This window comes from Pseudoliparis swirei, chromosome 10, assembly GCF_029220125.1.
Source record: "Pseudoliparis swirei isolate HS2019 ecotype Mariana Trench chromosome 10, NWPU_hadal_v1, whole genome shotgun sequence".
NCBI lineage: Eukaryota > Metazoa > Chordata > Actinopteri > Perciformes > Liparidae > Pseudoliparis > Pseudoliparis swirei.
Window position 1 is genome coordinate 4135918 of NC_079397.1, and position 17500 is coordinate 4153417.

Below are 17500 nucleotides of genomic sequence, written 5' to 3' on the forward strand. Positions count from 1 at the left end.
TCCACGGCTTTCTCCTCCTCCGGAGAGCCGAGCCGCGGGCGGCCGCACGCCGGCAGCGCCGACATTTAAATGGTGAGTAAATAACTCGCCTCCTTGAAGTTGGACGCAGCAGGTGCAGCTTTTGTTCACACACACACACACACACACACCATACTGACGTCACACACACACCTTGTGTATACACACATATATATATACAGGACTGTCTCAGAAAATTAGAATATTGTGATAAAGTTCTTTATTTTCTGTAATGCAATTAAAAAAACAAAAATGTCATGCATTCTGGATTCATTACAAATCAACTGAAATATTGCAAGCCTTTTATTCTTTTAATATTGCTGATTATGGCTTACAGCTTAAGAAAACTCATATCCTATCTCTAAATATTAGAATATCATGAAAAAGTATACTAGTAGGGTATTAAACAAATCACTTGAATCGTCTAATTAACTCGAAACACCTGGAAACACATTTTCAAATGTTTGATTTTGTTTTGCTGTTATAAATCTTTTTTTTAACTTGGTCTGAGGAAATATTCAAATTTTATGAGATAGGATTTTAGAGTTTTCTTAAGCTGTAAGCCATAATCAGCAATATTAAAAGAATAAAAGGCTTGCAATATTTCAGTTGATTTGTAATGAATCCAGAATGCATGACATTTTTGTTTTTTTAATTGCATTACAGAAAATAAAGAACTTTATCACAATATTCTAATTTTCTGAGACAGTCCTGTATATGTATATACATATATTTATATAAAAATATATTTATATAAATATATTTATAAATATATATATTTATTATATATAAATGTTTATATACATATTTATAAATATATATAGACACAAATATTTATATATATATTTTTAAATACATTTATGATGGAGATATATATTTATATAAATATATACACATTTCTATATATATATGTGTGTGTATATCTAAATTTATATGTATATATTTATGTTGCTGGTCTAAACTCGAGGACTGGGTTCTGATTACTTTATTTAAATGTCTTCTTTCATGGGGACGGAGAGTCCTGACGAGGGTCCTCGTTATCTGGGCCGAGCAGAACCGCGGTACCGTCTCATCCCCTGATGGTACCCGTGTGGCCTTCAGGCGTTCTGGGACGCGGCTGCCGGTCAGATTTTGGGAACTGGTCCCGTCGTGGCCTTAATGCAGCGTGGCCAGCTGTCGGCCGGGCTCTATTTCTATCTCGACTCTAGTGGGCGGTGTGAAGGCGTCCGTCTCTCTGCTCTACTTACCGGGCGCCGCTCCTCCTCCTCCGTGACGTCTGCGCTCCAGATTTCCCAAAACCTCTTAAGCGGTTTCAACTGAGGGAAGAAAGCATCGCTCCACGTTCAGCAGCACGTGTCTCGTGGGCGGCGTGCAGCCCGGAACTAAAGGTTTAGGGGGTGGAGTCCTGGTCCAGAGGAGAGAGCAGCCGTCTGGTTCCAGAACAATAAGGGTTCTTCCCAAGTGGTTCTTTTAAAAGGCTTTGTGGTTCTACGAAGGAACCATCACCTACGGAGGAACCATTTTATCAATATTACTGGACAGTGGGGGATGCTACACATTAGGGGGAAACAACTAGCTTGCCATGAGCTGCAAGTTTATATAACATTTATTTATACATATATTTAAATGTATATAATTAATGTAATATTTGTATATATTATATTTATATATATTATATAATTATATATAATATTTGTATATAATATCTATTTTGTATAATTATGAGATATTATATATATTTGTATTATATTTTATATTCTAATATATCCTATATTATATACAAATTATATATATATTTTGTATTCTAATATATATTATATTATATACAAATAATATATATCATATACAGGACTGTCTCAGAAAATTAGAATATTGTGATGAAGTTCTTTATTTTCTGTAATGCAATTAAAAAAACAAAAATGTCATGCATTCTGGATTCATTACAAATCAACTGAAATATTGCAAGCCTTTTATTCTGATTTATTGCTGATTATGGCTTACAGCTTAAGAAAACTCAAATATCCTATCTCTAAATATTAGAATATCATGAAAAAGTATACTAGTAGGGTATTAAACAAATCACTTGAATTGTCTAACTCGAAACACCTGCAAGGGTTTCCTGAGCCTTGACAAACACTCAGCTGTTATAAATCTTTTTTTTTACTTGGTCTGAGGAAATATTAAAATTTTATGAGATAGGATTTTAGAGTTTTCTTAAGCTGTAAGCCATAATCAGCAATATTAAAAGAATAAAAGGCTTGCAATATTTCAGTTGATTTGTAATGAATCCAGAATGCATGACATTTTTGTTTTTTTAATTGCATTACAGAAAATAAAGAACTTTATCACAATATTCTAATTTTCTGAGACAGTCCTGTATATATATGATATATATAATTTGTATATAATATTATGCAATGCATTCAGTGTGTAACTTATTATGGGATGTTGACTCCTCTCAGCCCAGCAGCCTCCTGTGAGCTGCTCATTAATTCTGCTCCTGCTTAATTAATCTTCATCTGCTGTTGCAGTAATTACAGCTCCGTGTGTGTGTGTGTGTGTCTACACACCACCCGACACCACCTGACACCACCTCCTTCCCCTCTGGGCCGCCAGGGTTCCCCTCCTGCAGCCTCCGGCTCATCGGCTGGAGGGGAGGCTCTGTCCTTTGAACCGCTGCCTTGCTCAAGAAATATGGAATAAATAAGTCGGCCGCTGCGCTCGCGCGTAGTTTAACGTCGCCAAACAGAAGTGTGATGCATTGTGGGTCGGCCCAGGAGGTTTAAAAAGAACTGAGCAGCGGACGGAAAGCCGGAGGAAAGCGACGACTTGTTTAGTTTATTCTCTCTGCTTCCTCTTTCCTCTCAGTATTTTTTCAACCACTTGCCACACACGCACACACACACACACACACACACACGCACACACTGAAGGAGTGTAATCGCATGGCGGCGGCAGCAGAGAGGAGGTGCTAGGTGGGAGTAATGTGTGACTGCTGGTGATGTAATACAAATCAATGTTTTAGAAATAAGATTAATGTTATTTTTTTTCAAGAAATTGTTGGAACAAAAAAAATACCCAAAACTTTAGTTTAAAATGTAAATAATATCACTAATTAACTGATAATTAACCAAAATAAACTTCAACTAATCAGTACATTGAGACATGTGGATGTGAGGTAGTCTCCGGATTAATTTTCTTTTTTTTCCTGTTTTAATGGCTGTTAAAATCGACCAAAATGCGTTAAAATCCTCAAATGTGTAAAGGTGGAACTTTTTGTTTGAAAAATTCTGAATCGCTAAGAAAATATCTGCTCACTTTCCTTTCGATTATACGTCAAAATATATTAGAAAAGTTCCTGTGTGTGTGTGTGTGTGTGTGTGTGTGCTCCTGACCTTGGGCCCACGTTGCTTCCTGTCGGGCGGCTGTTGGCTCAGCGGCGCTTCTCCTTCATCGCTTCCCCTCCTGGAGCCAGAAGGTCCGACCAAGTTGGGCCGCATCCCATTTCTCCTTCCCCTCACCCACCTTCCCTCCCCCGTCGGCCCAGATGGTACGGACCGACTTTACGTAGAAAAAAAGGAAATATCAAATTAGCTGGTGAGGAAGTGAGATGGAGGAAGGAAGTGAAACATGGAAATGGAATGCGGCCCAGAAAGAGGTGTGGTCACCTGTGTCTTACCTCGAGGAGGAGGAGGAGCTCCTCTTTTGAATGAATGAAAGAGAGAATAAAGAAAACAATAATTAGGCCATTGCCAATAATATATTTATTTATATGATTACATTTATATAAATAAATATTTATATTTATTTGTGTATATATATATATACATGTAAACTCTCACATTTATTTATCTAATAAATTACAAAATGAATATAAAATAGAGTCTAGACATTGACAAGGTTATAAATAATGATGTTTATTGTAAATATTAATGTTCTTCTTGTGGCTCAAAGGAAGGCCAGTTTTACAGCTTCTCTCAGCAGCATAACTGTTTTCAGCTGCGCTCACATAAAAAGGGTTTAAAGGGTTTTCTCCCCCTCCGCTAGTCTTCTAAGGCGATAACACAATGTACCACTAGAACACTGGAGATGGGCCTCTACACACCTCTGTAGAGACTTCATCAACACCAGAGAATACTCATGTACACATTAACTATGTAGAGTTTATGATGCATTTAATGTCTCTCTCCCTCTCTGTCCCTCCATCTCTCTCCATCTCTTGTTTTAAGTCCTTCGCCTCCATCAATCTTCCAGAGATGAAGTCTCTCTTTCCCTCCCTCTCTCCCTCCCTCTCCTGTCTCGCTTCCTCTCTCTTGCTCCCGGATGAAGTCTCTCTCTCTCCCTCCCTCTCTCTCTCTCTCTCTCTCTCTCCCTCCCCCGTGCCGACCCCCGTGGCCTGCTGTTCTTTACCAACAATAAAAATTGTCTTTGCCATTTTTTTTTTACATAATGCACCAAACTGCAGAACAGTAAACCTCTCAAGAGAAGACACGTTTTACTTCTCTATTTTATTTCTCGATTTTACTTCTATTTTTTTTCTCGTCGGCAGCAGGTTTTTATTTAGCGGTTTACGGCTCGTATAAAATAAAGCAGCAGCAGCTCGTTCAGCTGTAAATGTCAGCGCTGAAGTGAAGAGGCGCTCGTCTTCACTTCCACACGGGATCTATTTTTTATTCATATTCAGCTTTTTTATGCGGCTCGATCTAAAACACGGCGACGTGTGAATCCACGAGTCTCGGGAGCGGAGAGGAAAGTCTTTATGCGCTTCATATGCGAGCGGTTAATATTAAACATAACTAATTCAGATGTAATCTGCACATCGTCGTGGCAACCGGATGAACGTCCCCACTCTGGAGCCGTGACTCCATGAATATGAAGATAACAAATCTGGATCCGACGCATTAAAATCTGCGACGTTCATCATTTTAACAGCCGGCGTGACGTCGCTGTGGGGCGCCGCTTTTTATTTGTTATTATCATAAAATAAATACGGCTTTTTTGAAAATGAAAAATGTCATAAAATGCTGCAAAACGAGTTTTAAGCTTTTTAATTGCCCTCTACGTCCTCAAAGATATTCAGTTTATACGACATAAAAACAAAGAAACCCAAACTGACCTTCGTCTTCGCCGCTGTTGTTGTTGTTGTTGTTGATCAGTCAAATCCAGAAGAGGCCAAGAGCAGCCAGAGGGTCCAGAACCACGCCAGCCTCTGTGTTGGTTCAGTTAAACCCGGCTTGGCTCAGCTTGGGGGGGGGTGTTGTAGAGTGGGGAGTGTTGTAAAGTGGGGGTGTTGTAGAGTGGGTTGGTGTTGTGGGGGTGTTGTAGAGTGGGGGTTGTTGTGGAGTGGGGGTTGTTGTGGAGTGGGGTTGTTGTGTTGTGGGGGTGTTGTTGTAGAGTGGGGGTTGTTGTGTTGTGGGGGGGGGGGGGGTGTTGTGGGGGGGGGGGGTGTTGTAGGCCTCCCGTATCTCATCTTCACCGCTAAGCTCTTCTTCAGCAGATAATCACTTCTATTGATTTTGGCTCCCGGCGGACGAGCCGCTGACGGGCGGAGCCACTCGGCTCTCACGCGTCCTTAAAGACACTCGGCGGTGGATTTAAGGACACTTTATAAATGGAAAAGAGAACAGAAGAATTTAAAAGTACATTTGAGAACCGTGAGTAAATGTGTGTGTGTGTGTGTGTGTGTGTGTGTGTGAGCACACAGGTCCAATGCACATCCACATCCACATGAAATGCGTCTCCAGTCGGGACGAGTCATGTTTATAAAGGTTCTCCTGAGCCCCAGGAGCCGATTCCTAAAAAAAAGAAGTACACAACCAAACAAACAAACAATTCTTCGTGTCTGATTCATTTATATCAACATTTTAAAACTCAGTGTTTTGGGCTCTGTTGTGTTCCCAGATCTCTGCTGTTCAAACCTGAAGAGGAGATGAAGCGATGAATCCTCTCAGATTCCTAAAACATGGATTATGTACGGGGGAAATAACTTTTGACAACGTTCCGGGGTGAATAATGGTTTTACAAGTCATATTTTATTCCATGTGCTTTACAAGGATATAAATAATGGCCCAAATTACAAAAATCCGTGTGCTGGAAGCCCAAGCCTATGTACATAAGTTGGTCAGCAGTGATGTCACCAAGTCTCAGTCCTCACTCAAAATACACTCTTTACAATCTTATTTTAACCCCGCCCCCCCCAAAAAACCTTTATTTTGGTACCTTTTAGTTTCCAGTGCCGTGTACTGCGAATCCTTTATTCTTTTCTCTCTTTTACATTACATGTATGAACAAATGGAGTTGGCAAAATATCTATTTACATTTTATAATGAACGTCTCGTCCAAATAATACAGTAAGACTGCGTTTAAAATATGACATCTGCTAGATAAGAGGAGAGCCCCCATGAGAAAGGATGGAGTCGGCCTGACGCCAGTTAGCGAGCCGCCTGCAACATTCACTCATTCACAAGTTATGATCGTATAGGGTCAGATTTTTTAAAAGTTTTTTTTTTTTAAAGGATAGCCGTCATTCTCAAGCCCGAGGTCATAGAAAAATAATGTAACATTAAGACAACAGTAGACAAGAATTGCACAAGAATAATCATAGTCATCATGATAATATAATACTCTCATATTAAACATTAAAATGTCGGGCAATACGAATAGAATACTTTATTTTTTTGTGTTGTTTTTAGGTTGTTTTTTTTAAACGCCAGATGCTGTTTTTTGTTCTTGTGGGTTTATGAGACACATGAGGACACACGTGTTGCATCCAATCACATTTACACACTTGTGCATATATATCTCTGTATTATATTTTGACTTTTTAAAGAAAAGAAAATTTTAAAAAAAGACCAAAAAAGAGCCAGTCAGCGGTCCTCACACACACGCCCCCATGACACATGCCAAGTGGGGCCCTTAGCGAGTCCATTGATACAAACACGGGGCCCCGTAACCACACTCGCAGTCTCCGTGACCGCCGCCCTTATGTCCACAGGCCACGCCCCCCCCAGTCGGGACGCTTAAAAAAAAAAAAAAAGAAGAAAAGATCCTGCTGTAGTTGGAGAACGTTGAGGCCGCTTTTCAAAATAAGAGTACATTCAGAGCCGACCGTCGTCTGTGCATAAGAGTCCGTTTGTCGTACGTTTACTGTGTCACGCATCACGTGGATGAATGACGTTAGAGTTCTGTAGTCAACCGTAAACACTGTGGAGTAGCGTCCATGTTTGTAGTCCTTTTGTAGTCCATTTTGCATTGTGTGTGTGTGTGTGTGTGTGTGCGCGCGACAAGGTCCGTGTTTAGGGCTGGCTACATTCTTTGCATTCCACAGTAATAGACATGAGCATCCGGCATTGCCCTGCAAATGAGATGACATCACTTATCGAGAGAGCCCTCCCCCCCCCCTCCCCCCAAAATGGCCACCATGCGTCTCACAAGCCACATGCTAAACGGATTACATACAAGATTTGTTCCCCCCCCCCTCCGCCAAATAAAATACGGTTCATGGCCGTGGAGAAATCCATTTGGTTAAAATGATTCTGAACGTACACACACACACACACACACACACATTCATTCACACATGTGGTGAAAAAAAAGATGCTGTAAAAGCACAAAAGAAAGAAAGGAAAGACACAGGTTGTGTGCTCAAAGAAATTCACAAGCTTGTTAGTATTCTCAAAAAAATAATCTGATATAAAGGATCAAAAAGTTGAAATACATTCTCGTAGACTGTGCTACATCTCCTCCCCCGTAACTCAGCGCTCCTCTTTGATTTTAAAAAATGTTTTAAAAAGTCTGAACTCCTCCTCCTCCTCGTCGGCGCCGCCCACAACCGGCTCGACAGCTAAAACACTGTCGCAGTACTCGGGTTACAAATGTCATTCAAGTTGTCGGGGGGGGGGGGGGGGGAGCGAGGGATGGAGGCAGTCAGAGGAGAAGAAAAAAAAGAGGAGAGAGACGAAGCCGAGCGGTCGCATCTCTCAAACAGGAAGTGGGAAGAAAAAAAAATAAGAGTAAAATCCCCCTGATAAGTCCTCCCAACAGGTGGAGACAGAGAGGTCCCCCCGCCCGAGGTCAAAGGTCATGCGCCAGGAGGATGGAGGGAGGGGGGCCCGGGCCAAAGAAGGGGAGAGCGTAAAACAAGAGGAGGAGAAAGAAGACGGCGCCAAACTTCACCATGCACAGGCTCGGCTAACGGGGGGCGGGGATGTTTTGTTTTTTTAGTTTTCAGCCGGCGGCGTGACGGCGTGCGTCGCCCGTGGCCCGACTCCAGAGGGGGCGGGGCCTCAGCACAGGGGGCCGCCTCTGAAAGGCACACACACGCGCGGGAGTGGGCAAGGCGAGGGTGGCGGGGGAGGCGTATGTTAGAAAATAGTGGTCTCGTACTTGGTGTTGACGCCTCTCTTCGCCTCCTGACCCGGCTCCACGATCCACGGCACGTTGGCGTGGCCCTTCTGGTCCATGGACGGCTGCTCCATCTGACGGAGGAGAGGAGGGGTGGAGAGGGGGAGGAGACGGAGGAGGAGGAGCCCGATTACTTTCAACGATTTCATACATTCATTATTTAGTATTTCTTTAGACGCCGGATGCAAAACTTTCATCGCGAGACATTCGGAACGCAAACAGCTGTTTTTTAAAAAGTCATTTTGCACACCGCCCTTTTTCAGGTACAAGCTAATGCTAATAGAGTGAGAGAGCGAGACGGCGGGAGGATGGGAGGAGATGCGGCGCGGCTGTCGAAATGTAAATGTGATGAAACATAATAAGTCACAACGTGAGTCGCAGACCGTGGACAGAAAAGCGCACATTAAAAACCCGGCTGACATTTTATTTAGAATTTTTTTTTACACTCTGCAACTGCAATCACTTCCTGTCCGTCGTAGCGCCGCCGCGACCGCTATCGTGGCTTCAGAGCTGCAAAATAAACCAAACAAGCCACACACACTGGTTAAAAAAAAAACCCACGTCAGCCAATCGAGCGGCTCGGTTTCGTTGCCGGGGGAAGATTCTCCTCCGAGCTATTGGTTGATTTCCAGGTGATTCGGGGGAGGGGAGACGCCACCGTGAGAGCGGCGGCTTCAACTCTAATTATGGATGTGAGCAAATATAAGAAATATAACTATTTAAAATATTTATATATTATATACTATATATTATAAAGACCTACTTCTGGATTAAACTGGCTTATTCTCAGCGTCTTGCAACACACCAAGAGAGCCGTGTTCCTCTCATCTCAACACACAACACTACCGTGTTAATACCATCCTCTCTCTCTCCCTCTCTCTCTCTCACACACACACACACACACACACACACCCCAACGCGCACACACACACACTCGACCACAGCAAGACCTTATAATCGAGTTATGAGGAACAAACACACTTTCGATTCCCAGAAGTTCGATGAAGTCGTTCAGAGCATCTCCAGACTCACAATAACTTTTATATGAACACCTTATTTTATTTTGTGTGTGTGTGTGTGTGTGTGTGTGGGGGGGGGGGGGGTTCTTCTGAAGGGTCCAAGCTTGAGAACAGGGAGTAATGCTGCAGGGATATAACGAAAAACACACATCCCAGCTGAAAAAAGCTAATTTGAAGCATTTAATTGAGGTTTTAAAACCCTAAGTGTGTTTTAATGAATCATTCAGGTCGTTTTAAAGCTAGCTGCTATATTTAAACTTTGTTTACCATCTTTAAGGAGGCCCCGCCTCCCCGTCCGGGGGCCGGATCGGGGCAGCGAGGAGGATTTCTGCTCGTTTTATAAGCCGTAAAGTCCTGAAATGACTCGGCTGTGCAGGACTCGCTCAAGCATTTAATTCTCATGCTGTTGATACGGAGTTAGAGGTAACAAGTGAAGACACACACACACACACACACACATACACACGGACCACACCGGGATGCAGGGATGCAGAGGAGTGAGTGGAGAGAGAAGCGACAGAATAAAATGGAAGCACTTACAGACGGCGCTTTTTTCAACGTGGGAAAATAAAAGGATAAGAGAAGGAGGAAAAAAAAAGGAGGTGGAGGACCTGTGACTGAGCTGAGTGAGGAAGATGGAAGAGTCGAGGGGGAGGAAGAGGAGGGTGGAGAGGAGGCCGGTGAGGGGTGTAAGTGTGGCCCAGTGACCAGCGGCTGACGGGGGGCATGATGACCTACAGGAGGGCAGAGGTCATACATACAGGTCAGAGAGGGGGGCGTCACCCAGAGAACGACGCGCATTCAAAGTTCTGGTGTTTTTCATGGAGAAGTCACATAAAAAAAAGCTTCTGAGGTGATATTTGATCTCGAGTTTGTGAGAAAGTAGAAATTCAAGAGTCCCAGACGGCAAAGAACACGAACAATGACATCACCGGGAGGCTCTCACTCAAATCACACAGGGGGGGGTCACATCGGTCTTAAAGGGACAGTAACGAAGCCGAGGCTGATCGGAGACAACAGAAAGCAGATATCGCTCGCATAACACGCACACGCGAACACACACACGAGCGCACACACACACACACACACACACAGGAACGTGTGGGCAGAAAAACAAAGCAACAGTGTTTCACAGCCCAGGTGCTGCAGGATGGAGATTGTGGCGGCAGGCGGCGGGAATATTAAGTGAATCCTGCAGCATCTTTGCCCCGCTGCACACCACGAGCCATTGACCACGCACACGCACACACACACACGCACACGCACACACACACACACACACACACACGCACACACACGCGCACGCACACACACACACACACACGCACGCACAGAGAGAGGAAAAAGAGGCGATTAATGGTGAACGTAACGGGTGCCGACTCAGCAGATTGTGCACACGCGTGTGGTCGTCCATCATCTCCGTGGAGACCCAGGACCCCACGCCGCCTCTCGTTGGGTCTTTCCTCCTCAGCGTCTCGCTCTAACTTTAGAAAGTGAGACAATTCCTCCTCTCTCTCTCTCTTTCTCTCTCTCCATCCCTCTCGTTCTCTCTCTTCCATGACTCACACGGTATGTCAATTTACTTAATTTTGGTCGACGGGCGCTCTGATATAGCAGCCGCCGTAACTCTAACCCTCGAGACGCACATGTGCCGCCGCGCCAGCCGGTGGAGCGGTGTGTGTGTGTGTGTGTGTGTGTGTGTGTTAGCGGGACTATTTTAAAGCTCGGTCAAGAGGTTAACGAGAGGTTGACGTGTGTACAGATAGACTCTGTGCCGCTGTGGTTGGAGGAGGCATGAGAGGAGGAGGCGACACACACACACACACACACACACACACACACTTCATGATAGAATGCGCCACCTAAGTATCTAATATCACAAACTTAAGGCATGTATCAAAAACAACTGTCAAAGGGACTGTGTGGCATTTTGTTTTTACCACTGGCAGCCCCCCCCTTCTCTCCTCCTCCCCCCTTCTCGCTCTCTCCTCCCCCCCCTTCTCTCTCTCTCCCTCTCTCTCTCCTCCCCTCTCTCTCTCCTCCTCCCCTCTCTCTCTCCCCCTTCCTCTCTCTCCTCCTCCCCTTTCTCTCTCCCCCTCCTCTCTCTCCCTCTCCTCTCTCTCTCTCCCCCTTCTCTCTCTCTCCTCCTCCCTCTCCTCTCTCTCTCTCTCCTCCCCTTCTCTCTCTCTCCCCCTTCTCTCTCTCTCTCCTTCACTTCTCCTCCCTCGTTGTCTCTCTCTCTCTCTCCTCCCCCCCTTCTCTCTCTCACTCTCCTCCTCCCCTTCTCTCCCCCCCTTACAGTTTTGGGGTATCGCTCAACCAGAGACCCCACCCTTTTTTGACGAGGTTTTGATGGACTAAAATTAATTATCCACGCGTGGCTGCAGGAAAGTAGGGATCATCCACTTGAGGATTCTGTATCTTCTTACACACACACACACACACACACACACACACACACGGCGGAGCAAGCCTCCCCAGAGCCCGATGCAAACAGGCCTCATCAATCAGCCCGGCGTGGAAGAGACTGCAGGGACAGGAAGACCGAGCGGACGCTTAACAGATCAAATATCCTCCTCTCCGCCTCCGAGACGAGTCAAACGCACACAATACACAATACACAACACACAATCCCAGTGACACCAAACTGGGAGCTGAGAGCATGGATGACACACGGGGGACAGGTGGATGGGACAGAGTTGATGGTTGATGCTGGTTAAGAGAGTGGAAATCCACCTTAAAACACAATATTCTGTCCTTCTTTACATACACTAACAGCTTTAACGTGTCGAGGAGAACATCCTTACATAAGGAACTTATTTCGCTTTTATTTTGCTTTTAAAGCAACGCTCTTGTCGCCGATGTGAATCTCGGTTTCGGGTGGATTTCCCCCGGGAGCACTCACAGATTTGCGGATGTTGACGCGTGGCTTGGGGACGGGTTTGCTGGGCTTGCTGTCGAAGCTCTCGGGCAGCGTGGACGAGCCGTGGCCGCTCTTCCGGGCCTGCAGGGCCAGCTGGTAGGCCACCTCGAAGGCCTGGCCCAGGGTCAGGATGATCTCGTACGCCAGGTTCTGAGAGAGAGCGAGAGAGAGAGAGCATGACGTGTCGCCGGAGGTTGTGGCGTGAGTGTGTGTGTGTGTTTGTGTGGGGGGGGGGGGGGATCTAACCGCCGGCGCCATGTCGGTACTGACCACGTCGAAGGCCGTGAACACGTGGCAGTAGTGGTGACTGGACTTGAGGTCTTTGGTGATGTAGGCGAAGGTCGACAGGTCCTCCGGGTCCTGAGCCGCGCACGAGATGTTACGGATCTCATGCTCAGCAATGATGTTCTGTAGAGGGGGGGAGGAGAGAGAGGGGGAGAGAGAGAGGAAGAGAGAGAGGGGAAGAGAGAGGAGGGGGAGGAGAGAGGGTAAGAGGGAGAGAGAGGGGAGGAGAGAGAGGAGAGGAGAGAGGAGGAGAGGAGAGAGGAGGAGGAGGAGGGGAGGAGAGAGAGGGAGAGAGAGGGAGAGGGGAAGAGGAGAGAGAGAGGGGAGGAGAGAGAGAGAGAGAGAGAGGGAGGGAGGGAGAGAGAGGGGAGGAGAGAGGGAGATAGAGAGAGAGCAAGAGAGGTAGAAGGGGAGAGAGAGGGAGACAGGATAGAGAGGGAGAGAGAGATTGGAGAGAGAGATAGAGAGAGAGAGGAGAGAGAGGAGAGAGAGAGGGAGGAGAGAGAGGAGAGAGGGAGGAGAGAGGAGAGAGAGAGAGAGAGAGAGAGGAGAGAGAGGGAGGAGAGAGAGGGAGAGAGAGGAGAGAGGAGAGGAGAGAGAGAGAGAGGAGAGAGAGAGGGAGGAGAGAGAGAGAGAGAGAGAGAGAGAGGGAGGGAGAGGGGGAGAGAAGAGAGAGAGAGAGGAGAGAGAGAGGAGAGAGGGAGGAGGAGAGAGGAGGGAGGAGAGAGAGGAGAGAGAGAGGAGGGAAGAGAGAGAGAGAGGAGGGAGGGGAAGAGAGAGAGGAGGGAAGAGAGAGAGGGAGGAGGAGAGGGAGAGAGAGAGGGGAGAAAGAGGAGAGAGAGGGAGGAGAGAGAGAGGAGAGAGTGAGGGAAAGAGAGAGGGGGAGAGAGAGGGAGGGAGAGAGGGAAAGAGAGAGAGAGAGGGGGAGAGAGAGGGAGAGAGAGAGGGAAAGAGAGAGAGGGAGGGAGAGAGAGGGGGAGAGATAATCTCTGGTGAGCCACTTCATGTCAAATGTGATTTATTATCCGTCTCATTTCTTTCACACGTCTCCTAAACGCTGAGGCACTTTATTTATTTTGGGTTTCTGAGTTTTCTTGTGTTCGTCTTGGTCTCTGGAGGCTCGTCTGTCTTCTCTTTGAGTTCATTAGAGTCTCGCTGCAGGAGACGCAGAACGACGAGGTCTTTGTGTTGTTTTCATCATTTAGACGGCAGAGAAGAGATTTACTACTTTAATGACCCAGAGACGTGAATACAGGTAAAGCCCCCCCCCCCCCCATTGTCCCTCATTAGTTTGACTTATCTCTTCCTTTTATTTATGATCATTATTATTATTTATTCCCATGTGTCGTTCTTCACTTGATGCAGTTACAAGTCACAGTTTAGGATGTGAGGACTGCTGTGTGTGCGTGTGTGTGTGTGTGTGTGCACCACAGAGGAGAAATGAGACCTTCTCAACTGACAAACATTCAACGAATAATGATGATCCCGACGAGGAGGAGGAGACATTTTGAGGACGGTTTCTTCCGGAGAGGATTTTCCTGGCGGAGACTGGATCTGATCATTTAAAAGGTGCAGCGGCTCCAGGAGGAGGAGGTGTGAAGAGCAGCTGGCAGGAGGTAGAGACACACGGATCCTTCTCTTGCTGACTTATTGGTGCAGGACAAATGTACTGACTGCTTTATTCACCAGCAGAAAAACAAATATAAATATAAATATATGAAGGACTTAACGAGCTGAGTCGGTTGTTTTTGATGTGCCAGCCGGTCATCGCCCGTGTCTTGACCTCTTTTAGATCTTTTTATTATGATTTTTTCACCCCATGTAGTTTGAAATGAAAGCAGACGTCAGTTCCCGACGCTCACCTTATTCGTGGCGTCGATGAACTTCACTCCCTTGTAGGACACGGAGAGCACGATGGTCGGCACCTTCTTCATCTGCTCGGTCGACTTCTTGGGGGGAAAAAGAGAGAGAGAAGAGGAAAAGATGATATTTGAGCCTATAGACGGGCAGTTTATTATAAATAACGAAAGAAAGCAAAGAGCTCGTCTCCCCGATGACTCCCGTCTCTTTCCGTCACACTTTTAAGTTAATTCGAATAATCCCCTAAAGGTCGGGGGGGGGGGGGGGGCCTTCCTTCCTTATTAAATGTATAAAGCAAGAGAAACCCGAGAGCCGCCGGTCGACCGGTCAAAGAGACGAGCTCAAAGAATCGGACGCGAGTCCCGAGTTTCACTTCTCGTCTTTCGTCTACCTCCTGGATGGAGGGATGAGAGGAGGGATGGAGGGAGGGAAGGTAGTAAAAAAAATAATAAAGACGAGCATCTCATTGCGCTCGATTGCAACCTTGGTTTGCAGCAGAGGAACCGAGGAAGAGGAGGAGAAAACGTAAAGAAAGAAGAGCGATGCCCTCTGATGTGGCAACATAAATATAGAGACAGCAGGGAAGAGAGGAGAGGAGGAGAGGAGAGGAGGAGAGCTTTGCACATGAATATTAAACTCTATCTTTACACTGCAGCAGCTCAGGATGAGAGACAGAGAGAGAGAGAGAGAGAGAGAGAGGGCCAGGGGAGAGCTAGAGTTACAGTAAAATATGTTAGGAGAGAGGGAGCGCGTGGATAACAGAAGTGAGAGACACAGGAGAGGAAGAGGAGGATGAGAGGATAGGAGGTGAAGAAGGGAGGTGAGGATATTACAAATAAATCCCCCGATAATACTAATCCACCGTGGTGATAGTTTAAAGTTTAAACTCCGGTGTGAGGGTCAGAAGATGAGACGCGGCCCCGGTTTAAAACGAGAGACATTTTATATAACGTTATATAATATAATAAAATTATAATTCTTTAATGTCGGGGGAGGAGCTTTACCCTCATTTTGGCACAGGCGTCTTGCGTGGACTCGGTGCCTCTCAGCTCCTTCACCAGCATGGAGCCCAGGTACTGTAGAAAGAGACCCCCGCACACACACACACATACACACACACGCACACACACACACACACACACACACGCTCAGTAAAAAGCGATGCCACACGGACCTCCTCGCCTCCTCAGTCGACGGCAGAATTATTTTCATCGTCTTTTTTGGTGCTTTTTGTTTCTCTCATGAAATAAAGCGGGACGCAGATTGTCCGTAACGCAATAAATGTGCAAATAAACTCGATCGTCTCCCTCGTACTTTGAGTAATCCGTGAATTACATTACATTTGTTTAATCTGCACCACTTCATGTGTGTGACATGAAAAACTGTAAATACCTCCCCGTAAGAGTCCCCTGAACGCCTCAGCGTTCAGGGGACTCTTACGGGGAGGTATTTACAGTTTTTATCCGTTTGAACTTGAATATCTACGACACAGGATTTCTTCTACATTTGATTTGCGAGGCTAAAAACGGAGTAAACAAAGTTAGGAGGATTTATAAATGAAGAGTTTGGCTTTATCGCCGCCCCTCTTCTTCTATCAACGCGCTCCCTTTCCTCCCTCCTCTCTCCTTCCCGTCTTATCCATCTAGTTTATTATTCTTCGCTCTCCATCTCGCCAATATTCACAGCTCCTCCTCCGCCTCTGTTGTGGCTCTCGCTCATTTATCTCACTTCCTGGAGCCCGTTGTCCTGGGACACTCAGCGCTTTTTTAGACATGTTGTTGTGTAAACGGCTCCAACAAAGCACCTTCTTCTTCCCCCCCGCTGCTCCGCCCGCTGCGTGTTCTCCATCACCAGCCCCAAAGAACACACTGCTTGTGTAGACCCACATCTGTCGGGGGCCTAATGGTCCACGTTGATTCCATCAATCATCCGAGGGGGGAAAGAGACATTTTTGACTGATGGAAGACGAGCCCTCTCTTGTTCACTCCTCCTCTATCTCATCCTGCGTTCTTCCTTTTCATTCACATTCCCCCTCTCTTTCCGACTTAAATCCTCTTCTCCTCCGCGCGTCTTCTCCACGACGGCAACGAAGCCGTCGTGTAACTTCCGGGTGTTTCTGAGCGTCTTAAATCGTCAGAAATCACTGCAACCAATCAGAGGGGCCGGGGCCGTATCCATGGTAACGTGACTGTATAACATCCGTTGTGTCACTGGAAAAAGTCTAAATTCACCAAAGTGCTGAGAAGAGTGAGATATTAACTGAGAGGTGAAGTTTAGGGTTAATCTTTAATATTGTTACCTTACTGTGTGTATTGATAAGCAGCTGACATGATCAATTAAAATAGCTAATCAATTAAAGAACTACAACCTAATGGCAGCTACTTTGATGAAGATCGATCTCTTTTGGTTCCAGTTTGTAACTTTGAACACGTCAACTTTGGGATTTTGGACATTTTTCATACATTTTATAGACAATAAACGGGAGAAAATAAATCACTTTCCTCTATCTGTGTATTGATAAGCAGCTGACACGATCAATTAAAATAGCTAATCAATTAAAGAACTACAACCGAATGGCAGCTACTATGACCGATCTCATTTTTTGGTCATTTTTCATACATTTTATAGACAATAAACGGGTGAAAATAAATCGTAAATGAACGAAAATGTAAAAAATAAAAAAATAAAAAAGTGGGCGGGGACTCACGTAAGCTTCGTAGTCGCAGGACTGAAAGATGAGCTTCTCGGGGTGATGCTGCCAGTACTGCACCGGGGTGGACGAGGTGGCCTCGTTGGGCGGGCGCAACGTGATCGGCTCGCACCATTCGCCGGCCTGGAAGACGACAACCAACAGGAGGAGATTAAACACGGAGGAGGCGACCTTCAGGAGGTGAGACGACCTTCAGGAGGTGAGACGCCGCAATCGGAGGTTTGATAAACAGCCGGCGGAAAACACGGCGTGATCCAAATCCGAGATAAACCGCAGCAGCTT

The 17500-nt window shown here is 45.8% G+C and overlaps 1 protein-coding gene across 7 annotated transcripts in view; it reads right to left on the minus strand.

Annotated features, from left to right (window-relative positions):
• Positions 1-5489: 5489 nt before the first annotated feature.
• The window catches only part of anks1b (ankyrin repeat and sterile alpha motif domain containing 1B), a 147744-nt gene continuing 135733 nt past the window's right edge, over positions 5490-17500 (minus strand). For 4 of the 7 annotated variants that reach the window (XM_056425020.1, XM_056425023.1, XM_056425024.1 and 1 more), the window contains 7 exons: positions 17216-17341; positions 15513-15584; positions 14511-14597; positions 12634-12771; positions 12346-12513; positions 8404-8495; positions 6029-7372 (listed from right to left, as the gene is read on the minus strand). In XM_056425020.1, coding sequence (XP_056280995.1) covers positions 7324-7372; positions 8404-8495; positions 12346-12513; positions 12634-12771; positions 14511-14597; positions 15513-15584; positions 17216-17341 — 732 coding nt within the window. In that variant the 3' untranslated portion in view covers positions 6029-7323. The other 3 variants (XM_056425022.1, XM_056425021.1, XM_056425026.1) reach the window with 3 other exon arrangements.